Source organism: Chaetodon trifascialis, chromosome 1 (assembly GCF_039877785.1).
Source record: "Chaetodon trifascialis isolate fChaTrf1 chromosome 1, fChaTrf1.hap1, whole genome shotgun sequence".
In the NCBI taxonomy this organism is placed as follows: domain Eukaryota; kingdom Metazoa; phylum Chordata; class Actinopteri; order Chaetodontiformes; family Chaetodontidae; genus Chaetodon; species Chaetodon trifascialis.
Genome location: NC_092056.1, coordinates 19130781 through 19156831, shown reverse-complemented (window position 1 = coordinate 19156831; position 26051 = coordinate 19130781). Strand labels below are relative to the sequence as shown.

At 40.9% G+C, this 26051-nt stretch overlaps 1 protein-coding gene across 3 annotated transcripts; it reads left to right on the top strand.

The window, feature by feature from the left end:
• The first annotated feature begins 3085 nt into the window (after positions 1–3085).
• lpin1a (lipin 1a) lies at positions 3086–24720 on the top strand. 3 transcript variants are annotated; one of them, XM_070962165.1, is made up of 24 exons: positions 3089–3268; positions 6935–7135; positions 7526–7621; positions 11460–11556; positions 11649–11865; positions 13526–13600; positions 13847–13939; positions 14177–14288; positions 15047–15284; positions 15538–15690; positions 15800–15893; positions 16148–16350; positions 16607–16700; positions 17192–17261; positions 18277–18363; positions 18741–18833; positions 18996–19060; positions 19160–19298; positions 19493–19641; positions 19818–19904; positions 20108–20260; positions 20401–20515; positions 20675–20778; positions 20905–24720. In XM_070962165.1, exons 2-24 carry the CDS (start codon positions 6944–6946, stop codon positions 21074–21076), a joined length of 2898 nt encoding a protein of 965 aa, XP_070818266.1. In that variant the 5' UTR covers positions 3089–3268; positions 6935–6943; the 3' UTR covers positions 21077–24720. The 3 variants fall into 3 exon arrangements, with proteins under 3 accessions (XP_070818275.1, XP_070818266.1, XP_070818270.1); XM_070962174.1 differs by lacking the exon at positions 13847–13939 and having other exon boundaries at positions 3086–3268; XM_070962169.1 differs by lacking the exon at positions 18277–18363.
• Positions 24721–26051: the final 1331 nt, after the last annotated feature.

The following is a 26051-nucleotide window of genomic DNA, read 5'->3' as shown; positions in this document are numbered from 1 at the left end:
AGTTGCTCCCTGATGAATGACTTAGTTCTTAGAAAACTCAACACGTGTTTCATTGTTCCCTCTCCGACCGCCTGTGTGTGTGTGTGTGTGTGTGTGTGTGTGTGTGTGTGTGTGTCAATCAGCCACTGTGACGAAGAGAATAATCTCATGTTCAACGGCTACACACTGCAAATACGGTGTGTGTCCATACAGACAGCAGAAATTGATCCAGAGAGCCATGAACTGTATCACATGTTGTGACTAGAGTTTCATGGGCACTCTGACACACACACACACACACGCACACACACACACACACACACACACACACACACACACACACAAACACAAACACAAACACACCCTTTCGCTCTAAATGCCCATTCCTCAAGAGATGTCCCATCTCTTTCAGGGCTCACATGTTGAGAAAGCTACTTGTGTGTGTGTGTGTGTGTGTGTGTGTGTGTGTGTGTGTGTGTGTGTGTGTGTGTGTGTGTGTGTGTGTGTGTGTGTGTGTGTGTGTACATGTTGAGTAACAGGACCTCCCTCTAAAAAGATCGACAATAACAAATAGAAGTGGGAACACTTGGATGCAAGTGTGGCGGTTACTTCTTAGAATCACTGGGCAACAAAAATAGACTCAGGCAGGGGAGACTCGCTGGAGAGAAACTTTTGTGTCTGTTTCTCTGAAGTGAGAACTCTGTGTCCAGACTCTGAGCTCAGGAACAGCACCTTACACAACCTCACTATAATCTGATCAGGGAAGTACTGGTGAAGAAAATCACTACAATTGTGGTTTGATACAGTCTGGTGGAAATAAATTAGTAGTGTTTGTGCAACAGGCAGCAGCAATGTTTATAAGTATGACTTTGTTCTTATGGCAAAGGACATTTGGTTTGCAGCCACAGCCATGCATTAGACCTAAAATCACAGGAATACTTTGATGACAAACAACAACAACAACAACAACAACAATAATTGTCCAAGACATTAGGAAGGTATGTTTTTCTTGGCACGTCCTACCTATTAAGTGTGTGTGAATATTTGCATGTTTGTTTGAGCAGATCTAAGCATGTCAGGAGGTGTTTGTCAGAACAGGACTGACGCCATTAGTTATTTTGCTCTGGTTTGTTGGATTGATCTCCAGATACCATCATAGGCTTTTCTCCTGCTCTGTCTTTTGTCAATTTGTCTCTCTGTGTCTGTCTCTTTGTCTCACACAGTCAGACATTTTGATTTTGTTCTCTCTTTGTTTACTGTTGCAGTGCCTGCATCTCTCTCAGTCTGCAGCCATCTTCTGCTTCTCTAAAGGGCACATGTACATGTGCCAGTACTCCAAATGTACACATACTGTACCTTAACACACACCACAGGCGTTTGAAATGCAATAGGACTGTGTAAGAGACTGCGAGCTACACGTGCCATCGATATGGACCGCATGTATTACAATTTCTGTTACTTGTTATCAGTAGATGTCAACATATGTCAAATACATTTTTAATATTTCATATTTTCCTGGAATAGGAACAGATTGAGCTTTCTTGCTGACAGTCAGATGGTTCATATCTGTCTTTTCAATGGGAAGCTAGCCAACAGCTAGCTTAGCTTGTCATATTGCCTTGCCTGTTGTTTTTGAAGAGAAAAGGATTATTTTACTTAAAGGAATAACTTCTTTCATATGCGGGTTTAATGAGAAATTCAATACAACTCTTACATCTCTATGCTAAGTAAGAAGCTACAGCTAGCAGCTGGTTAGCTCACGAAGCTCACACACGAAGAATGGAAACAGGAAGACTAGACACAGATGAAAACAGTACAAAGGTAAGAAAAGCACCTCTAAAATTTGTTTAATCCGTGTAAAAATGGACATGCAGAGAAATTGTGGTTTCACAGGGAGTTATGTGCTGGACTATGTCGTAGCTGGTCGGCTGATTTTAGTAATGTCAGACAGAGCCAGGCTAGCTGTTTAGTCTTTATGCTAAGCTAAGCTAACGAGCTGCAGCCTGTAGCCTCCTTGTACAATTCACTACACTTGTTGACTGTTGGTCCTCATATTGTTGTGACTTCCTGAAATACCACATTATCCCACATAGAGAAGGTACAATAAGACAGAGTTGACAGAATGTGGTTTCTACATATGAACAGTTCAGTGAGTCTAATTTGCGTAATACTACATTTTATTAAAAAACACAACATGTAAGCTCTAAACTGCAGATCAGAACACACTAAGGATAATGAACAAGCCAACAATGTCTTGGTCTGGCCTCGATGTGTCAAGGCAGGTGGGCAGATTTACATTTTGAAAACTGAGACACAGTCAGTACATTGCACAACCACAGATGCCTCCGAGCTGAATTTCACTGCTATTCTTGTCTCCTCTGCTTCACATACTAGATTTGCACTTCTTTAGAGTGAAAACTGGATCCTGTTTACTGTTGTTCTTCCCTCAGTGGTACACAGGAAGAAATGTATGCTGAAACACAATGGAAGTAATTGGTAACAACGAGGCTGGAAAAAGTCTTTTCTGTCTGATCCGAAATTCATATCCCAATCATTAGCAAGTCATTGATAAAGGGTCAAGAGTTTCTCACTTTACAACAAACAAATAGCTAAAGTTATTAGTAATTATAAATGACAATAAATCATTAATAAGGGGTTCTTCATAGTCCAAATCTGCAGCTCTAAATGGTAGTAAATAGTTTATAAATGAAATTGATCCAGATGCCCTGCAGCTTTTTGTCCAGAAGGTCAAAGGTCAGAGAGTCCATTGGAGGGGCATTCCTGATTAATTAAATCTAAACAGAAAGAATAAACAGAACAAAATTGTCTGGCAGGATGAGAAAAATGTGGTAACCCACAAGTCGTTATTTAGATGGGCTTCCATTAGTCACATTATTATAATAATGTATATAATTATAATTAATCCATTAGTTACAACTTATACATTCCTCATACGGGTTGCCTTATTATAATAGAAAATCACAGTAATAAAATAAAATTTACTTTCGGAGGGAAATTTCTAGTCGACATTGAGTGACGTCAGCGGTAGCTCAGCCAATCGAGTGGCTCTTCATCTGCGGTCCGGTGGAGGTGGGAGGAATATTTTAACAGTGGTTTAAATATCGAGGCAGCCCTGAGCAGGAGATTTAAGATCAGATGTAAGAAGAGCTTTAGCCTCGGTGTTTGGTGTGAGGACTGACATGTAGCGGAATAAAACTGCAGGAGACGTTTGGTGGAATATTTGGATGGCGGAAAGATCCCGGAGCGCTGAGCGACAACACTAAACAATGTAAGTAGGATTGCTGGACTGTAGGCTGCAGAAACCTGTCGTTCGGGCAATAGTAAATATCTCCCCAGCCTCTTTATTCAGCATGGACGCTTGGACGCCTGCCCTCACGGCGCCTGTGTGAGCTGTAATGCGCGGCGGAGCTGCGGTGCGGACTGCGGAGCCTCACCCCGTGTGCAGATGTTTACATGTCGCCTCACAGGCCACACATGACCAAACGATCAACCTCATGTTGATCTTGTACTCTATCTGCTTTGCTTTCAGCCTCACCAGAGACGCTCTCATGCAATAACAATGACCTTTCCTCCTATTTATGTCGCGTATTTATAGTACGGTCATACATATTTAAAGCTATATAGCAATGTACAAAATGATATACCGTACTGAAATATGATTAGTGGTCTAGCAATGATCTCTGTCGGTCCTTGTTGCCATTTAGTTTAACAGTCAGTAATCCTGGAGTGTCAGACTGCTGCTCCAGTCACATTAAATTAATTTAATTGGATAAACCCTCACATTATCATCCGTATGTAAATCCCTCAGCCTCTCTGTCACCTCTGCCTGCCTCTGTGCCTCCTCATAGGCCTGTTTGGTGAGAGGGAAGTTTTATAGTGACCAACTTTTAAATAAAGAAGTCTCTGAGGGGTTTGATGTTACACACCATGAACCTGAATCAGAAATAACAGCAGTTATTTAGACAAAAGTTCATGAAATGCTGTGCTGTTTCTTCAGTGAATGCACTGAATGAGCGAATCCCTGGTCTCGTGATTGGTTATTACGTAATGAGAGAGCAGTGTGTGTGTGTGTGTGTGTGTGTGTGTGTGTGTGTGTGTGTGTGTGTGTGTGTGTGTGTGTGTGTGTATGAGCGGTCCCCACTGTTCGCACGTGGTCTATGTTGATAGTGAAATGGCATGTCCACGAATGAGCACGTGTGTCTTTGAGACATAATTTGAGGGATCAAATAATTATGTCATTTTTGTCAATTAGTTCCTCGCAGCTTCTTGTGCATTAAGAGATTAATGCCTCATATTTTCGCTCCTGTGGTGTCCAGCCATGCAGGTAGTTTTGCTTTTATTTGACATAGGTCTCTACACCACCCAAAAATAATGAAGGCGATGGATTTTTTTTGTCTTTCTGGTGTTCATAGCAATAACCATTTTTTAGAAACTCCACAGTTCAATTCCAGAAATAGTGTCCTGGTTGGTCTGGAAAATCCAGAGACCTCACTGTGAACAGTTCAAGTGGAAGCCATTTTTACTGTGGTAGAAATTGAAAATTGAAAATTTGGATTAACTGACACATTAAGTGAAAGAAAGTCCAAAAAGTTGTTTAATTTAATCACATTTAATCAGATGTGATTTCAGCAGAGGTGCCATGAGGCTGTGTCTGGAAACAGTAAATTCACTGCTTTAATAACTGTGTTGTAATCTGTGGTGTAACTGTAACAGGCAGGTCAGAACAAGCCTGTGATGAGTATCTCACGTGGGTCTGATGTACTACAGAGTATCGCTCGCTCATGAGAGCAGAGCAGCCCAAATCTGTGATCCACAGTAATTGATGGGTGCTTGCACATCATCCTCATCATTAATTTCTTACATGATCTGCCCGAAATATTGAGCCATCTGTCCCCCCTCTGTGTGTGTGTGTGTGTGTGTGTGTGTGTGTGTGGAGACAGGGATAGAGGATGCCAGTATCTGAGTCAGCACAAGCAGGTGGCAGGTGGAGATTTTAAGGGACAGTTTGTTACAGACAAGACAATGATGTCACTTTGTGTGTGCGTGTGTGTGTGTGTGTGTGTGTGTGTATACATTTGTCAGTTTCCATTAAATAACATCACCCATTTCACCTCCATCTCCTTGTTTCTTTCTTTTTTTCCAACAACTTGTGGACATCAGGCAGACTAGACTAGACTTGTGGAAGCTAATGGGGGTCTGGATAAAGTTTAAACAAATACAGAGAACAACAATTAGATACAATGACTGAAAACAATGATTAAACTCTTGCTCATTCATCCTCTAGCTCAATCTCTTTCTTCCTGTCCTCTTTGTCCTCTTTCCCTCCTGTTATCTGCTTCCATATTTCTTTCTTTCTAAATCTTCTCACATTTCATTCTGTCTCCTTAGCATTAAGTTTCTTTGTCCCTTGAATGTTTTTCAATCCAAGTCATTTATCCAATCCAATCCAATTCTTAAAGAAACAATATATATATATATATATATATATATATATATATATATATATATATATATATATATATATATATATATATATATATATATATATATATATATATATATATATATATAGGGAGAGAGAGAGAGAGAGATTAGATTATATGATCTCAACAATTGATATATGCTTAACATACATTCCATGCCTGCTCATACTTGCAGGTATATATTTCCTATGTTTGGTGGAAACAAACTGCTCACTTCACATTTCTAACAGTCTGCTACTCATCAGCTTAAATGCTATGCACTGACCTGCTGCAGCAACCTCAAAGGTCGCTAGTCAAACTCAAAATTCCCAATGAGTTTAAAAATACAGCCTATATATACACACATTTTATTTACTAGCTTGACATACAGTCACATTCAGGGTTGTGAAAGGACAGTTTTCATTTGAAGGATGTTCACATTTGTGCTGCTATTCGTTTTGGCCTAACATTTATTTTATTTAATATTCTCTTTTGGCACTAACTTGGCAGGAACAGCTAAATGCAGCAGTTTAAATTCAATTCAATTCAAAAAAAGTATGTTATTAACCAGTTTTATATGAATTATAGCAATGACTGACATGATGATATACTGTCTGGAAGCATAGGATTCAACTTTTTCCCATCTAACTATCACAATACTTGTAGAATCGCAACACTTAAGGATCATAAAACATATTGAATTAGAATGAAATCAGGAGTATGTATGAAACCATGAAATATGAGAAATACCAACTTATCTACTAACAAGTACAAACAATCCTGTTGATTTCCACTGGATACGGAATGTATTTTCTAACCCCCCCCCCCATCAACATCCACCCATCTCTCACCCCAGTGAATGCATTTCCCTGTTTGTGTCCCTCTCCAGGGCCTTGTTTTGCATTCTAGACAGAGCACATTAGAGGCTGTGGGTCAGAAAGACTGGCACAGCACTGCATGATTAGTCTTGTCCCTGATGGAGTGTATTTGCATTTCAGAGATGAAAACACAATTTTTGTTTTCAATATACAAAAAAAGAAGAGTGATTTCACATCCACGCACCAACACAGCAACACCCATCACAACCACAAACACACCAGCAACCACAAGAGGAGAAAAAATAATGTGAAAAGTGTTGTTTTTTTACGATGGCAGGAACCTGCCAAATATCCAACACTGCAGGGTTGGCTGCCCTGTGTGGGCAGTAATTGGACTCGGTGGATCAATAATGTATTTTAATGTGGCAAGATGACATGGTGGCCTTGCAGTTAGACAGAACATCTTGTCTTGAGTCTGTCAATCAGTAATCCCATTAAAGGTCATGTCCTGCCAGTGTGTGCCGCTCTGCATACGTTACAGGTCTCAAATGTAAATAGAATTGTATCAAATCTAGAACAAGTGGAGGATTTCTTGTTGGAAATATATTAATAAAAGCTCTCTCCCTCCCTCTTTCCTTCCCTGCCTCTCTCCAGTTACAGACCATGAACTATGTGGGTCAGTTGGCGGGCCAGGTGTTTGTGCAGGTCAAAGAGCTGTACAGGGGACTCAACCCTGCAACCCTGTCTGGATGTATAGATGTCATCGTGGTGCGGCAGCCCGATGGCTCCCTGCAGTGCTCCCCCTTCCATGTCCGCTTCGGCAAGATGGGCGTGCTGCGGTCCCGTGAGAAAGTGGTGAGATTACAGGGTGCCCACTCCCTCATGCTTTCACTCCCTGTCTTGCTTTTTTATCTGCATGTATAACGTGGTTTTGTGAGCAGGTAATTTGAGAGCTGTTGCTCAGACTTGTGTTCTGACAAGAGAAAAGCAAAGACAGGTAAAGTTCCTAAGAGATTATGAAACAATATTTAAGAATCAGTTGTCATTGAAGGAAAAGAAGAAGTGCAGTAAAGAAATGGTGCTTTACCTTCTTAAAAAAGTGTAAAAAAAAACAAACAAAAAAAAAACACCCTATTGACATAACCGAGCTGTTAATGGTATCTGCTGTCTGATATGAATATCCAACATTGATTCATGCTGATGAGGTTTAAAACATGCCTAATGAGTCTTTATCCTGTCGTACAGGTGGACATTGAGATTAATGGAGAGCCGGTGAGTTTGCACATGAAGCTGGGAGAGAATGGAGAGGCCTTCTTCGTCAAAGAGACTGAGAACACACTGGTGAGTAAAGATTGACAGAGCCATTACTCTGCGTCAGTAAACACACACAAATATAGGACAGAACATAACTTACTGACATGAAGGTCATACAGTCTGATCTAAAACGCTGGCAGTGCTTTATCTCCACTGGTACCTGTTCAATTTGTGCCCTCTTGCACGATGATTTGCAACTGATTTCACCACTGACTGATGACTCATGTGAAACATGTTGCTATTATTTTAATCCTCAGGCTTAGATGCCTAGTTTTCCTGCCCAGGCAAGACTGTTGGAAGTAAACATGAGCCCCTCCTCTCCACGAGACAGCTGCTGGAGGAGGCTTCAAAACCAGTGTGAAGCTTGACCTAAACAGAATAATCTTAAAGACAGTTTTTCAATGGATTCAATAAGCGCAAAATCAAGAGTGTCCTGGCCCAGATTGGCAGTAATTACAAGTGAGCAATGCAATAAGATCTTGAATAACATTTCTAATACAATCGTGGAAAAGAAATAAAACACAAAAGACACAAAAAAATATGGGTACAAAGACACAAATAAAAGTATGTGGTCAGATGGGGAAAGAGATCCTGGCAGAAACATGGATGACCTCACCAGCCACTTGACACATGGACAGTGACATTGATCTGTGTTGATTGGAAAACAATCTGCTGGTCTGAGATTCTGTTCGTACAAAATCAGATAAAGACTTTATCATGTCAGCTGAAATATAAGCTGAGCAATGAGAAGGAACAAGAGCTTCTGTCCCCTTGTTGCATCCTGACATGCCCCGTGTGGCATGACATTAGTTTCCTGGAAATGAACCATCAGGACTGACAGAAAGCATAAACAGTTAGTGGTCAGTCAGCTGGTTCACATACACACACAGACTTATATTCATTTCCGGGAGACTAACCTTAACCCAAGTCTTCGCCCTAAAATGTAATGATTTACATTATGGGGATCTGCATTTTGTCCCCATAAGGCAGGTGAATCCCCACAGTGTACCTGTGTAACGTGATGACGTGAGGAATCTGTTTGCCAATTAATCTACATGGTCTTACATGCTGTCCTCTTATGCTTTACCACCTCAGTGGCCACAGATGCTTGGTTATTTATTCTTCTCCTGTTTTATTCATGTGCATGTGACTTGCGCTGCTGGTATCAGCACCGGAGGTCAGGGGTCAGCTGTCAGTGGGGACACAGAAACTTACAGCAGCAAAGGTCACATCTTCCACATGAGTTACTGTACATGCTGTGAGATGTACACAGGGGATGGGGGACAATGTGTATTCCAAAGCTGTAGTGTAGACACAACAGGGAGTTTCCCAGAATGTCAAACTTAAATAATAAAGTGCAGAGTAAAGCTGGAATCACTCATCCCAGGGCTTCATTCTGGAGTCCTGTGACGACGTCACTGACATTGTGAATGGTGTGCTGGTTGCATATGAACAGATTGGATGAGGAAAAAGTAGTCTGTCAACAACTACAATTGTATGAAATTTAGATAAATGTTCAAAAGATTACACAAGTCCTAAAGCTAAATAGCTTTTCTTGTATCCATACTAGATCATGTTACATGCACAAATGCACATGTACAAACAAACAATCAGGCGTCAGGCAAAGATTCATGGGAAGCTGGAGAGGTCGGGGGGGTGGCTTTTCTTCAACTGTCCATCACTCAGTAGGATACTGCATGAATACAGTAATGCCTCAGCGCTTAATGGAATATAAAAACAGCCCTAGACGCTTGTTCAAATTCAAACAAACACAGAATTATTTGCCAATTTTCTTTGACCAAGTCTGTCACACTGTTCGGGCCTTGTGTCAAATCCTCTCCTTGACATAACTCTCCAGAGTGGAAAACCACCAGAGGGCTATTTATAGCTCTGCCAAATTCACCTTCATGTGCAGTCGGTTTCATATGGCCTGGCACTTCCACTGATCTGTGCACTGTCCATACTGACGGGCAGACCGCACAGACAACACGTACTGAACCGTAGTAAAGTGCAGTAAGTCTTCCACACACATAAACATTACAGGATGACTCACTGTAACATTTGGCAGCCTGGGGATCCTGCAGTTTCAAATGGTTTGTTTTGCATTTGTGTTTTTGTTCCGTCTTTCAGTTATCACTTCACCGATCTGAATATAGAAAGATCAACAACATTTTTCAGGAACTATTTGGCATCTGGCCCAGCCTCCTGTGCCTCTCCTACCCAACCCCCCCTTCTACTCTCTGTTACAAGTTACAGGATTTGTTGGTGCTCATAGATGGCACATGGACTCATAGATCCTTCAGGCTAGAACATTAAGATTTTCTGAATACCTGTAGTAAATAAAAACACACATGGTGTAATCTGTCTTGTTATGTCATTATACTGTAGTGCCTTACAGGTGAAAAAATAAAAATTACAAGTGGATGAACAAATGGATTTGTATTATGAGGGATCCATTAAAACCTTCAGTGCAGGTGCAGGTTTTAGAAACCTGAAACGCTTATTTGCAGAAATAACATGTCTACTTGTGAGATAAACAGTTACGATTGAGAATGAAGCATCCAAAAGGATTTTAAAGTGGTTTTGGGGTGGATGTGTCCCATCAGGCCAGAGTTCTGAGCAGATGAGCTGTGACCCGGCATAGTGTACATCCTGAACACTGTCCCTTTTCGCCTCCCATAAAAATGAATTGGGCTGTTTTGGACTGTGTTCTGACACGTGCACTGCGAGGCATGTGTTAGTCTGCCCTGGTTGGATCATCTGTTTATCTTTATCTCTCTATCTCTGCTTGTCTTTCTGGCTCAGGCCTGTTGTAGCGAGACTGCGATGAGCAAATCTGTGTGATTTTGCTAATCTGGGCTCAAACCCAAATTCCCTCCAGATTATGTAGAACTGCATGGAGAAGTAAGCATGTCTGTCTCATCAATCGCTAACACTCAGTTTCTGCTCTACACTACTGTGTTTTTGCAGTATAACATATGCAGTATGCATATCATACTTTTTAGTCAAGGCATGGCTCCAAGGATGGCAATACTTGTGGTCAGTCCATCACTTTTGCCCAGACTGAAATATCTCATCAACTCTTTCATGGATTGAAATTTTGCACAGACGTCCATCGTCCCATGCTGGTGCCTTTGGTGGCAACAGCATGTTGGCATTTGTGGTTTTATGTGAACTGTCTCAACAATGTGGATAACTTGGATAACTTATCATCGCTGTGGTGATCCTTTAACTTTTCACCCAGCATCTTAAGACCAAATACCTGTGAAATTAATGACTGTCCCATCAGCCTTTGCTGTACTTTGTTTTACGTGTTAACTGGAAAATGCATGCAAAGATGCTAAAATACGATGTGTTAACATTAGCATTTAGGACAAAGCACCACTGTGCCAAAGCAGGCTACAGCACCACAGGGCTGCAAGCATGTCTGGAGATTCTTGTTCAGCCACATTAGCAGCTTAGCTTCAGGGATGGTCAGTCAGTCCACCAGTTTGACCAGTACTAAAACATCACTACCACCAACTACTGGATGGATTGGCATGAAATCTGGAGGACACATTCATGGTTCCTGTGGAAAATGCCCAATGATTTTGATGAATCCCTTATATCATCTAGGTGGATGGATACTTTTATGATTTATGAAATACCTGCAAAACTGACATTTCCATCAGCCTCAGGTGTGTTTAGTGCTATTATGCTTGCTAAACTTCTGTTAGCATTGTCATTGCAGGCATGTTTCCATGACATGTTAGCATTTAGCTCATAGCACAGCCTCACAGAACATGGCTGCAGACTCAAATACTGTTGATTTCAATTTGGGCTGGCAGTTAATTATGATTTTGATGTCACATTCCACTGTTGACAGGAAATAGTTCCATCTTACCTCGCAACATCGCCCATCATGTCAACGGGGGATGAGTTAATGGAGTCCCATCTAGGCAGGAGAGGTTCTCGTCATCATGGTAGGCCCTATTGAAGAAAGGCATTTTGATACTTGTGAAAATGTGAATGTGCTTCTTCAGTGGTTTTCATGCTACTCTCTTGCATCACATAGACACCATCCCCTGCAACTCACTTCCTGTCCAGAGCCTGGGGCCACAGCAGAGTGATGGCGGGATGACCAAGAAGAGGAGGAAGAGGAGGAGGAAGGCACGGCCAGAGGCAGGCGTAGGAGGGAGGAGAGAGGAGAGTGGAGAAGAGTTCTCAGAGGACGAGGACATGTTTACCATTGACTTGAGCTCAGATGAGGAGAAAGAGGGTGATGGCAGCAGGTGTGTGCCTGTGTGTGTGTGTGTGTGTGTGTGTGTGTGTGTGTGTGTGTGTGTGTGTGTGTGTGTGTGTGTGTGTGTGTGTGTGTGTGTGCGTTCATGATCGATGTTTGTTTGTTTGTTTGTTTTTCAGTTCGGACGTTTTAGGCTAATAGGAATGAAAAAAATACCATATTTTCAGTATTTCTGAGCAAACTTATGGGTGTTTGTCTTAATTTTAGCAGACTGTTAGACCTTCCATTTCATTTTTTGGTAGTGTGTGTGTGAGTGAGAGAAAGGGAGAGAAAGAGAGAGAGAGAGAGAGAGAGAGAGAGAGAGAGAGAGAGAGAGAGAGAGATTTTGAAATGCCAGTCACTGTGTTCAGTTGCTGTGGTAAACAACTTTCGTCAGCAGTCACAATGTTGTTTGTGAATAGATGAGCCCCTCTAATTGTGTGAGACTGTGTGTATGTGTTTATGTTTTTCATGCATGAATGACTGTGTTAATGCTTGTCCGGCGCCATAAAAAAAAGCTTGTGCATTTGCACCACATAAATCAGCAGAACAGGAATACAAAAAAGCCCTGTAAGCTGAGGACATTCTGTTAATGCTCAAATTGGAAAATGTCCATTTTTAGCAGCGCTAGCAGTGTGGCTCTGTGAATGCCAGGTCAGCCACTTTGGACCAGACTGAAATATCCAAACAGCTTGGTTGGATTGCGGGGAAATTTGCAGGGAACTTTCATGTTCCCCCGTAGGATGAGGCTGTAATGACAATCCCCTCAATGCAAATCTAATGACATTTCCATCAGTCTTAGGTGCACTTTGTATTGTGTCCTAATTACCAAGAGTAAGTTTTTTAACATTCCAGCCCACCATCTGTGTCCCTTAAAGAACCTGAAAACTTTAAATCTTATTCCTCTCTAACGTTAAATAATCAACACTAACAGCCAGCCTGCTTCATCAGGGCTGTGTGGTTGTTGTTTGTTCAGATTTGATTGACAGTGACCAAACAACTCACCAATAGTCATCATATTCTGATTCAAATGCTGCTAAATCCTAATTGGTGCAAATATGTGACGTCGATTTTTCTTCAACTGATCGCCACCCAAACAGTGAGAAAAGCCATGTCAAGGACTCAGATTAAATGCTTAGGAACAATTTAGCAGGATGATAATTCATGCGTGTGTGTGCATGTTTGTATTTATGTATTCGCGTGAAGGCCTTTGAGAACCAGCTTGGTTTGTGGGACGGGCTCCAGGGATTTGTCCTGTTCCCACAGTGTTTGTTGCCTGACTGAAGGCGTTCCAAGTTTACTCCGGAAGTTTGCCGCATGGCGGGGGAAATTCCTGAACCCCTTAAAGACATGAAAGACTGTGTGTCTGCCTCATGTCACGCTTAATACAGTACTGTTCTTGATATGCAAATCTTCGGCTGGTTTGTGAGATGTCAAACAGGCTGCAAAAGGAGTGGATTTTCAAAGTAAGGATGAGATTAAAAAAAAAGTACGATTATTGGTGTTTCAAAAAACATTTTATCAAGCATAAACAAATCTCACTTATTGCACTTAATTTGGACTTGTAGGGATACTGTGTATTTATATAGTGAGTGGGTGTACAAGTTGTGAAATAATGTGTGTATGTATGTATGACTGACATCTTCCTACATATGTGTGTTTGTGATCAGGCCTGTGTACGGCGATCAGGGGTCTGCAGCCAACACACACACACGCCCCAGCACTGACTGGACCGGTTCACAGAGGTATTATTTGGACACAGACACACGCACAGATACTTTACACACACTTTAAGGTCTTCTTTAGCTCTCCAGTAAACTTTTTTATTCTGTTTATATTGTATGAAGCATTTTTAATCCATTTTCTGTGCTCACAATGACTATATAGTAATCACAAATCACTGTCTCTCACTCCCTCTTCCACTCTCCTTGTCTCCTTTTTCTGTTTTTCTCTGTCTGTCTGTCTGTCTGTCTGTATTAATCTTCCTGTAGTAATGTGATTAAGGAGACTCTCTCCATCCCTCAACCCTGTGGTCTGTCCATCTCTTGTCCTCAGCAGACCTCTCACTTTTCTTCCCCTGCTAGGTATTACCTTCAGTTCTCAACTTTCTGAGTGCCTAACATGAAAGAATGCACTAATGAAGGAAAAGCACACAATTTGCATGAAAATTATACATATAATATTTCTGAAAGTACTCAGATTAGATAAAATTTTGTTCTAGTATTTTGAAGTTATCAACGATGTTAAACGTACTTAATCTGTTGTATGTAGTGTTGTATGTAGTAGAAAATAACTTTATTCAAGTGTCACTTTCCCTGCAGCCTGGATGATTCGCGGTCATCAACGCCAAAGAGCGACTCTGAGCTAACCAGTCAGAACAAAGACAACCCTGAGATGCTGTGGACCTGGGGGGAGCTGCCACAGGCTGCCCAGGTATCTATATGCACATTCACACACATGCACACAAACACTAACACTCATAGATGTTGAAAAAATATCTCACCTCTCGCTAACATATTTAATCCAGATTTCAAAACCATGTGCAGGTTGTATTGGTTCTACATGTTATTATTGTAAATATTTCACTACAGTATCACATGTGAGGGTTAGGCTCAATACCGCTCTCATGTCTGTATGTTGAATATGAAACTATTGCCAGCAGCCTGTTAGCTTAGCAGAGCATAAAGGCTCCAGGAAAATGCTGCTCCTGACCAGGAAACAGGAAAACCTGGAAATTGTCAGGTCATTGTCAAATTTACATTTTGGTTTTTGTGTGGATTAAGCAAATGAGATATGAACTTTAGATGTCCTGGAAGCTTGATTTTGTTACCTTTGGACAAACCCAGGCAAGCTGTTTGCCCCTGTTTCCAGTTTTATGCTAAGCTAAAGTAACTGGCAGCTGGTTCCAACCACATATTTACCACTCAAACATGTAAGTGGTATCAATTTTCTCACCTAAAGAAACCAAACAAGCATATTTCCAAAGATGGGATAAGGAAAGTAAGAGTAGAAACATTCTTGGGTACAAAAAAATTTGTAAATTTTTGATCCTCTCTGTCTGTCTGTCTGTCTGTCTGTCTGTCTGTCTGTCTGTCTGTCTGTCTGTCTATCTATCTATCTATCTATCTATCTATCTATCTATCTATCTATCTATCTATCTATCTATCTATCTATCTATCTATCTATCACAGCCATCCTTCCTGACTTCCCACCTGAAGCAGGACCCTGCCTCAGCAGTCTCCATCCCTGTGTCTACCAGCACTCACTTCAGGGCCATCAGTGACACTGGACCCCCCTCCCTCACTGTCTATGCTCCACAGCAAGGAGAAACTGCTGTTCACGGTGAGGACAAGGACACTGAAGAAAGCAAAAATGGAGCCAAGGTTGAACTAACCACAAAGACTGGGGCCAGGACTGAAGGAGAGCAAGGTGCATATATGGAGGGCAATATTGCTTTTAATGTGCAAAGAATTCTCAGGCCTGTACAGTGCCTCTTTGTCAGATTTGCAGCACTTGCCGTTTAGTGACCTCCAGTGGTCATTTCTGTGGGAATTGCAAACGTGATTTCTGAATGATTCAGATATGAACTTCTATAATTTAGTGATTATAGAACTGCAGAATCCCACCTTGCGTATCAGTGTGTCCTCACGAGTTTAAATTTGTTTGATTTTCTTTTCTTCAGGGAGAGAAGTGGAAAGTGTTGGGCCATCGTGTGCAGCGATGGAGGGTTTAACAGCCTGCTCAGTGTCTCCCAGGATTCTCCCTGATCATCTTGAGGAAGGCAGGAATAGAGGAAGCCCCATCAGAAGAACTGATTCACCATCCAAGAAGAAAGGTGTCACTGCTTAATCTCAAACAATACAAAGGTTTTCTTCAACTCAAAGCGTCTTCAGTGTCGTCTTTTATATCTGCCACTGATGATGTGTGATATTGTCTCTTATTAGAGAAGAGAAGCCAACACCTGGGTGCTGATGGCATATACCTGGATGACATTACAGAGCTGGAGCCTGAAGTAGCTGCTCTCTACTTCCCTAAAAGGTTCAGTAACAAACATATAGATGTACTGAACTTGTGTGTGCATGCCTTCATATGGACATACCCCACCCCGAGCACACACGCCTACTGTATAGAGGGCTTTCATGTGATGCAACACACCCTCTGGTGGCCACCTCAGAAGACTTTTATTTGTGTCCTGTTTTTCATGACTTTTTGGCTGTTTTCATCATGAATCTGACATCAACATTTCTCAGAGATGTATGTCCTTGAGGGTGAATGTGTTCCTCTCTCTGCAGTGACGGAGGCAGCAGCTCCATGAGGGGAGACTCAGAGATGATGATGATGACAGGAGTTCGGAGTGCTAATCAGTCCCCACAGTCAGTGGGCAGCAGTGGGATGGACAGCGGTGTAGACAGTTTGTCAGACCAAATAGGGGACCTGCCTCATGTTGCCATCTCTTTGTGCGGAGGACTCACTGACAACAGGGAGATCACAAGAGGTAGGATATGGAATGTGCCAGGAGGCCATGACAGAAGGACAAAAGAAATTAGGTGAAATTGCTGTTAAATTTTAACTTAAAAATTCATGTCTAATGTCTCCTTCTTATATATTATCTTATAGAAAAACAATGATACCTTTCAAAAGAATTCTTTTCGAATGATCTGTCAATTTGTGTGTGTTCTTGCCTCTGTATGTACCGTGTGTGTGTGTGTGTGTGTGTGTGTGTGTGTGTGTGTGTTTGTTTCATGCCACAGAGCAGTTCCAGGAGAGGGCAATTTCCTACCAGCAGTTCTCTGAAAACCCCTCTATTATTGATGACCCTAACCTGGTGGTCAAGATAGGAAACAAGTATGTATAACCATTCTATATTCAAAACCAAAGCGTGATACACATTCAGACTGAGTGCTGAAACTATGACATAGGAATAATATATATATATCTTCCCTAAAGATTGATGCCACTCTCACGTCTGTACAGCCAATATGAGAGCAGTGTCAGCAGCTGGTTAGCTTAGCTTAGCACAAAGACTGGGAACAGGTAGAAACAGCTAGCCTGTAGAGTTATATCTCATTTGTTTCATCTGTACAACAACGTAATTTTTTGTTGGATTATGAGCCGGACTACTTGGCTGGGCCCAACAACTTCCATTACTCATGTTGTCATTGCAAGGTTGCCAGGCAACCAGCATACTCCAGGAAGTTACTGCGTGTATTTGATTACTATTATTATTAAACCTTTATTTAACGAGTCAAGTCCCATTGAGATCACAAAAGCAGTTTTTCAAGGGAGCCCTGGCCTAGAAAATAAGTGCTTATAGTGCCCCCTGTCTTCTGTTATAGGTACTACAACTGGAGCACAGCAGCTCCTGTCATGTTGGCCATGCAGGTCTATCAGAAACCACTGCCGCAGGTAAGACCACCGCAGTGATGCACTTATATATATTCTCTAATGTTTCCTTGTTTCCAGGTAACTGTGTGTTTAATCTCATGAGTTTATGGCATCAGTGAAGGAAGAACTATTTGGATTTTTTTAAAGTGCTCATTGTTCAACTCTCATTTTTTATATTATTGTGTATTATATTACTCTGTTATTATTACTGATGCATTACTGTATAAGCAGCATCTTCATAGTAAAGTAGTACTTTATGTAGTATAGTTAGTTTTAATCTATAATCATATTTTATACACTGATGATATGTTTTGTATTTAAAGTCAGAATCTGAATGTAAACTCCAGCTGTGAGATAAATGCAATGAACTAAAATTTACCATATTTCTTTCTGAATTAGATGAAGTACTGTAACATGCAATAGAAATACTCAAGTAAAGTACAAATGTCTGAGCGTGTCTTGCCCCTGTACTTCAGGGTAATATTGGACAGCACAGAATGCTCAAAAATGTAAAATAACTACATTTGCTATGTTTTTTTTTCCAAATGTGATTATGCTATCCATATATTTGTTAGGTGGTGTTTGGTGTCTTTTGGTGTTCTGCACCCCCCTGCATCACTTTCTCCTGTGCACTCCCAGCATTTTACTATGAATTCTCCTTAATCTGATGTTTCACTTTGGTTCAGTGTTGCCATTTGCCAGCATCCTCTCATTATTTCATGCAAATTCAACCAAATGCTAGCAGATAATGTGTGTTCACATTCGTTTCCAGCTCTCATAGTCGGTATTCAACCATTTGGGTTATTGTTGTACAGCACATATGATACTGAGATATGATATGATATGCCAGTAATTGAAATTGACTCATGAACACACACTGGGAAGCTCGCGACCGAGCTGCCAGCATTGTACCACAGTGAAATCTGTTTTCCTAACACTTGAATAATGTCATGTCTTTATCCCCCTCCTTACTTTTTCCTTTTTATTTACATATTTTCTTTCTCCCATCATCCATCCAATGTTTGTGTGCGCTAAGTGTTGGTGTTTGAGTTATGTGTTTTCTGCTTTTGGCCTCTTCTCGTACTGCCTCCCTGGTCTGTTTGGCTCCAGCCCTCCCCAGCCTGTATGATGTTTTTTTGCTTTGCTTGGGTGTTGGTCAGAGCTCGTCTTTGTCACATCTTTCACGGCTGTCAGCCTGTCTGTCTTGCATGTCTCTCTCCTCCCCATGGTGTGTCTTGTTGCATTTTACCATGCTTTTTACCACTATTATCCAGTCACAATTTTGGAAAGTCTCCTTTCTTTGTGTGCCATTGAATCCTGGCCTGTGGTGATTTAGTTAGAGGTCCGTGTGGTTTGAAATGAGCTGTTTGTTATGTTTCACTTTGCATGTTTTCTGTTCATGGTCTATGTGTCTTTTCTGCTCCATGGGTTTTTGTTTTCTGTCAGTTTTGAGTTACATTTTCAGTCAGTTTTGAGTTGTATTTGCACGGTTGTCTCCAGGCCTCAGTGGAGAACATCATGAAGGAGAAGATGCCAAAGAAAGGGGGACGCTGGTGGTTCTCATGGAGGAGCAGGAACAGTGACTCCAAATCAGTAAGCACACAGACACACACAATATTGGTGAGATTTTCCATCATTTGTCCCCAGCCTACATTATATATATTACACAATAAAGAGTGTCAGAGTGGGGGAAAGGATAGGAGGCAAACGATGGGAGCCTTATCTGTTCTTCAACACCACCTTTGTGCACTTCAGGAATCAGTGACAGAGGCAGGAGGAGACGGAGGAGAGAGCTCACTCGCTATGCCCTCAGCAAACAGGTGACTTCAGACTTTGAATATAAAAATATACCATATTTTTCCCTTTCTCATCAGGTTCAGTTTCATCTTATATCAAATTGGCTGACTTTGATTTTTCAGGATGAAGGATGAGTCATCCTCTAGTGATGAGGAACACAGATCATCCAATCAGGCCTCAGGATCCTGCCAGTCAGAGCTCCTCATGAGTTCTGCCAGCGTCTGTTATAAGAAGACTCTTCGGCTGACCTCAGAGCAACTGGTGTGTATTCCTACAGTTGGATTTATTGACCTTAACAGGGATAAAAGCAAGGTGTGATGTGTGAAGCATCTCTGTTTACGTAGCAAACATTGGTACACTGTCTTCCCTTGGAGCAGTCACAAGCTATAAATAATCTCTTCCTTTCAGTCTGTGTGTGTCTGTGCTTGACTTTGCATGTGTGTGCATGTTTACAGGTCAGCCTGCAGCTGAAGGAGGGTCCTAATGATGTGGTGTTCAGCGTGACCACTCAGTATCAGGGCACCTGTCGCTGCCATGGCACAATCTATCTTTGGAGCTGGGATGACAAGATAGTCATCTCTGATATAGATGGAACTATCACCAGGTAAAGGAAAGCAAGAAATGGCAGACCAGGCTATGAGAGAGGGCAGTTCAGTTTCAGCTTTACACCAGTAGGTGTCAGGCTGTCACAGATTTGGTGTTGGGCTTTGTCTTTTTTCACTGTAAATAAGTGCATCGAAAACGATTCTGTGATGTTGCCTCTATTGTGTCACGCTGTAGGTCAGACACTCTGGGTCACATCCTCCCCACACTGGGTAAAGACTGGACTCACCAGGGTATCGCACGTCTTTACCACAGAGTCAGCCTGTGAGTGCTCCCTTAATGTGCACACAGTGTACAGAGCGCAGAAATCTGTCTCCATCAGCTTTTATAATACAAACATGACATATTTGTTTGCCTCATTGCTTAATTTTCTTTAACTGCAGCATATGTAATGGCTGGTCATCATTCTAATGATTTATTTTTTGAACCATACTGCGTAATACAAGCTCCCTGTCTCCCTGTCACAGGAACGGATATAAATTCATGTACTGCTCGGCGAGGGCCATTGGCATGGCTGACATGACACGAGGCTATCTGCACTGGGTCAACGAGAGGGGAACCATGCTGCCAATGGGCCCGGTGCTGCTCAGCCCCAGCAGCCTGTTTTCTGCCTTGCACAGGTCAGACACACATCACATGTACAGGCTACACTGGAGTAAACAGAATTTATGTGGCCTTGAAGCCATAAAAACAAAGCGCCAAATATTCATCACTAGTGAATAATAGTGTAACGCATTTGATGTCACGTTATGTTGTGTAGGGAGGTGATTGAGAAGAAACCAGAGAAGTTTAAGATCGAGTGTCTCACAGACATAAAGCACCTTTTCTACCCAAACACTGAACCTTTCTACGCTGCTTTCGGCAACAGAGCTACGGTGAGACAACTGCACGCCAACAGACACAAGCATGTACCTTCTCCTTAACAAGTGGACTACATTATGAAGAACTGCTGGGGTCTTGATGTAATTGTTTATTGTGTTGTTACCTCTTGATTTTGGTGGTGTTGCTGATTGTTTGTCTCTGTGTGATTTCAGGATGTATATTCTTATAAGGAGGTGGGTGTTCCTCTGAACAGGATTTTCACTGTCAATCCCAAGGGGGAGCTGATACAGGAGCACGCCAAAACCAATATCTCTTCGTAAGCTATATTCTCTGGTTCACTTGATTTTCATCCATGTAATCAGACTCTGGACATGTGTGCACAGAGGTCTGACTGTCTGAATTCTAGTTTTGTACACTCAAAGTCCATGTGTCTCCCTCTCAGCTATGGGCGTCTGTGTGATGTTGTCGACCATGTCTTCCCGGTCCTGGTTCGAGATGAGGGAGCAGACTTTTCCTGCTCTGACACCTTTGACCAGTGCAACTACTGGAGCGAACAACTTCCTGTTGGCACCAACCGTGAAGAAGAAGACCCACAACCACTTGAGACAAGCTGAGGAAATCCCAACAAATCCATCACTGACGCTGCGTTGCAGTCAGGCACAACACTGTGGTCAGTGCTTTTGTGATTCATCGTGAAGCCAGGAGCCCAGATTAAGTGAAGATGCTGATTATTTTAGTACTTATTCAAGAACTGTGTGGGAAGCAGCCATCAAACTTTTCCTAGCACTATATCTGATAAATGAATGGTTCAAGGGCGCTACTTAAAAGATTTAGTAACTGTGACTACGGATTCAAAATAAATGAATGTCTTTTCAATATTCCACATAAACAAAATCACCATTCAACATTGAGAACACAAAAAGGACTGCTAAGTCAGAAAAAAGAAAGTAACGATAAGCCAGGGAAGAAATTTCAGCCGTCACATGTCACATATCACACCTTTGCAAGTGCACTGACTCAACAGACACATCCATCCATCCATTATCTATACCGCCTATCCCTTTCGGGGTTGCGGGGGGCTGGAGCCTATCCCAGCTACAATGGGCGAGAGGCGGGGTACACCCTGAACCGGTCGCCAGCCGATTGCAGGGCCACATGCAAAGACAGACAAACATTCACACTCACACTCACACCTACGGACAATTTTTTAGAGTCATCAATTAACCTAATGAGCATGTTTTTGGTCTGTGGGAGGAAGCCGGAGTACCCGGAGAGAACCCACGCATGCACGGGAAGAACATGCAAACTTCACACAGAAAGGCCCCGCCTGACCCGGGGATCGAACCGGCAACCTTCTTGCTGTGAGGCACGCGCACTACCTGCTGCGCCACCGTGCAGCCCCAACAGACACATGCACAAACAAAATTATCAAAATAAAAGATAAGAAAAACTTGCAAAGGTATTTCACGGACAATGCACAACACTGCAGAACGTGAGTACAACATCCTTCACTGCATGCTTTTGAGCTCCATAAGAGATTCCCTGGTCACCATTCTCCTTCATCCCACTTCGCTCTTCATTTACCCAGCGGACAGAAAAGCTGCCACACAGAATGTATACTGTTTGCCAGAGGGTGATGATTATTATTATTTTGCACCAATATGATTTCAGTATCAGTTTGTCCCCACTTGTGTCACCTGATACCCATTATTTTTCAGACTTGTTACTAAAAAATTGTGTTTTAGACATGCCTATCTTAAAATAATAAGGACACACCATGTAGATTAAATAAGAAATGCTGCTGTACCCCACAAAGACTCTATGCAAGCAGCCCCTCCAGATTGTACACACAACTGGCTTCTACATTTGACAATGAAATTACATCCAGTACAATTCATCTTGTCAATTCTCAAATCAACCTGTTGGTGCAGCACTCATTTCTTATCTTGTTTAAGGAAAAAAAAAATTACCTTTTTACTCATCAGACTACTACTCAGACTCTTGGATCAAGTTTGACCTGGTCCAGGCATGTGGCTGTAGTATGCTTTTCTGACCTCAAGCGCACTGTGCACCTCACTACAGTACATTACAGTTAAAGCATCCAGAACATGTAGAAATAGCACAGATATCGCATCCAGTCATCCTCTGTGCCAAACTTCTTCAGAGGTCCAGTTAAATGTGTGTGGTGTTCTGACCAAGCTACTGTGAAAGACGTGGCTCCAGCACAGTTTCTAACTAGTATTCATTGAAAAATACTCAAGATAAATGCAAAACAATGCAAATAACTACCGTCTGTTCTTTGTTTTCATACATGCAAATAAATTAACACCAGTGATATGCTAGAATGTAGTAAATGTATAAATCACAGTGTACAGTATGTTATTCTAAGGCTAATGCTCATCAATGCAATGACTGTATAAGCCCATACAGGACTCCGGTCATATATTTTCAGTTTTGTAATGTTACTGCACACATCAGTCTACTTTTATGCACAGCACTAATCTGTCCTGTGGTGGAGAATTAAATGCAGCATATTCAGATGCTGTAAGGTTTTTAGATTTTTCTCTTCACAAGCAATCTATTTTCTGTTTTTACATTAAAAAAAAAAAAGTTTTCATCTGTTGATCAAATAACATCCACTGTACTACATTTATGTGAGATGTCTGTTTATTTTTATCACATGTATAACTTAAATAGGGGAAACCACTGTAAATAATTGCTAAAATTAAGATTTGTGGTCATATGAAGTAATTTTTTTTTTTTTTAAATTTAAAAAAAGCTCTGATGATCTTGTCATGGCTAATATGCTGTATAAATTATTACATTGCTGGTGCTCATTCAATGTATTTGCAGCCATCTTATGCTTAAATATAAATATCTTAATAAACCAGCTGCTGCACTGGTGGCAGTTTCACCATGTTACAAAAAAAGCAATAGATCAATGATGAAGGTATTTATCGTTGATCTATTGCTATCTAAGGCCAATATATGGATTAAATGGCTCTTAAGTGATGTAATGTCAGCTGTTCATCCTACATCACTTTGTTTCATTTGGTGCCTCTGGTTTATATCATGAGCATCAAGGTCACTAGTTACATGAAGTGTAAACTATAGTATGTACAGCACTTCTTGCAACACAGAGCACAGAGAGTACTATCAACACATATAAAACCTCCTCTATTCACGTTGGATCACTGAAAGCAGCTTTGAAAGGAAAAGGAAAGGAAAACAGGTTCCTACCACCCCCCGATATATTAATATGAAAAGAAAAATATAGATTTAGTTCAAATTTAATAAGGATATTTATAGTGATATTAATGTGTCCGATATTGAAAAAAAGTGACATCAAAATGCCAGAATACTGTGAACAAGCCCTCTAATTGATTGTGACTGAGTGTTATGCTGTTATTTACTCTTTGTACATAGGATAGATGTGTCTGGTGCTGTGCTTTGATTGCCTTGCCTAAAAGACATCGAATAGGGAATTAACCTTTAATTAGATCTAAGACTGTTGATGTTCACATGCCTCTTGAGGAGTCCAGTGTAATTTGTATGTAAGAGGAAAAGACACAAAGGATGCATGCTGTTGTAATGTTAAGATGCATATTTACATGGATGTAATGATCACTGTCTCGTCATCTGATCTTTGAAGGGAAGAACATCCTTTAAAAAAAAAAGACATTGAATAATGTGGTTCATATTTATAAGATAATTTCCCCACAATTATGAGATAAAACTGTCATTATGACAGTGTATTTTTTATTGTTAGTATGTCAAACATGCATATGTGCATATTAAGTTGTAATTATTCTGCCAAAAAAACACTGTGTCACTTCATTTGATAATCAAAACGTCATATTTTCTCATCATTATGTGACAGTTTTGTTGTTCATAGCACAAAGATCTCCTAATGACAAGCTCTTATGTATGAAATATGGAAGTCAAAAGTTAGTAAAGATGATTTTTCTTTTCAATGAACTAAATGCCCTTCCCAGATTTTCAGAGTAAATCATCTTTTTGGTGATTGTCACCTGATTCTTTCTGTGAAAGATCTTTTAAAACTCTTGACCAGTTATCTAGTCTGTCTCTGTGTTGACATGGACATTGATCCAGTTTGTTGTCCTGTGTAAAGATTATGTTTTGACCGCTAAGCAGGAGCCTACCAAGCAGTGTGCAGTGCAAGATATTGTTAACAATGTTGAATAAATCTGTGCAATGGATGCATTTTTCAATAAACTCTAAGGTGATTGCTAATTTGTGCTACACTTGTTTTAGTCTGGAAATGTAATTATTTGTCTCTTTTTTCTTTTCATTCCTTCTTCCTTTCACCTCAGACAGAAAGCCTGAGCTAAATAGAAATAACACTGACTAGTTTGCCCTACAAAGCTACAATAAAATAACTACACATTTGGTCAAAATGTAGCTAAAACCAGATACTGCTTTTAGTTTGAGGCTAAGCTAGGCTAGGCTAGTCACAGCTAGCTTTATCTTAGCCTTAACAGTTTTTGATAAGGCTAGTTACAGCGAGTCATAGCTTAAGCTAATAATAGACTCCCCCCAACCTATTAATGAAACACTGTATACAAACACAGCAGGTAAATTCAACCTTAACAAAGAAAAAAGTAGGCTAATAACAGATAAACTAGACTTGCTAAAAGCTAACTAGCCCAGCTTAGATATTGACTTTGGGTTGTCCAAACACAGAATATGTGATTTTATTATTTAAATTATTTCCTTTTTGAAACACTCACATTTCATAACTTGTATCGCTGTTACACACTTTGGTAAGTAGCCTTAAAACTGTTCCTGTAGTTAATGCTGCCATGAAAGTTTGCTTTTGTTAGGAAGGAGTATCCTCATGTTGCTTTCTTCCACTTTGCTTCTGGTAATATTAAACTCTGAGGTCCACATGGCAGAGATGTTGAGAATGATAACACAGAGATCACTTCTCTACTGCAAGGAAAGAACCAAACAAACACTTTACTGTCTTAATGGATCAGTTTCTATTCTGGTGTCCTCCCTCCCTCCAGCTTTATGGAGAGATGGAAACACTGACGTACTCTACCTAAATACAGTTCTGAGGTAGTTATAGTTTCTTATCATTTTATGCCACCTTGCACTTCTACTCTACTACTGTATTTAGGGACTATACTCACCAGTAATTTTTCTGATTAAGATTTAATACAGAAAATATATAATTAGTTTCTAAGATGTGATATATTGTTACAGTTTTGAATGCACCACTTCTTCTTGTAATGGAGTATTTTAACACTCTGGTACTGCTGCATAAGTAGGCTTACTTTAGTCAAGGACTGGGATACAAGGGAGTAAATCACATGAGGGAGGAAAGGAAACATCTCATCTTTCTCCTGTTGCTTTTTTTCTAACAGCTGTTTCATATCTAATAATGAACCCTCTTTTAAAAGAAGCCTCATCTCTTTCCTATTGCCTCTGCTGACTCCCTGGCCACCCTGTTCTCTGTCTTCTAACAGTCCTTTTAGTCCATCTCTGCCCCTTTTATCTGAATTCTGTTACCAATGCACACAGCTGTGTGAGTTTTGGAAAAACAGGAAACTTTTCCCCTCTCTC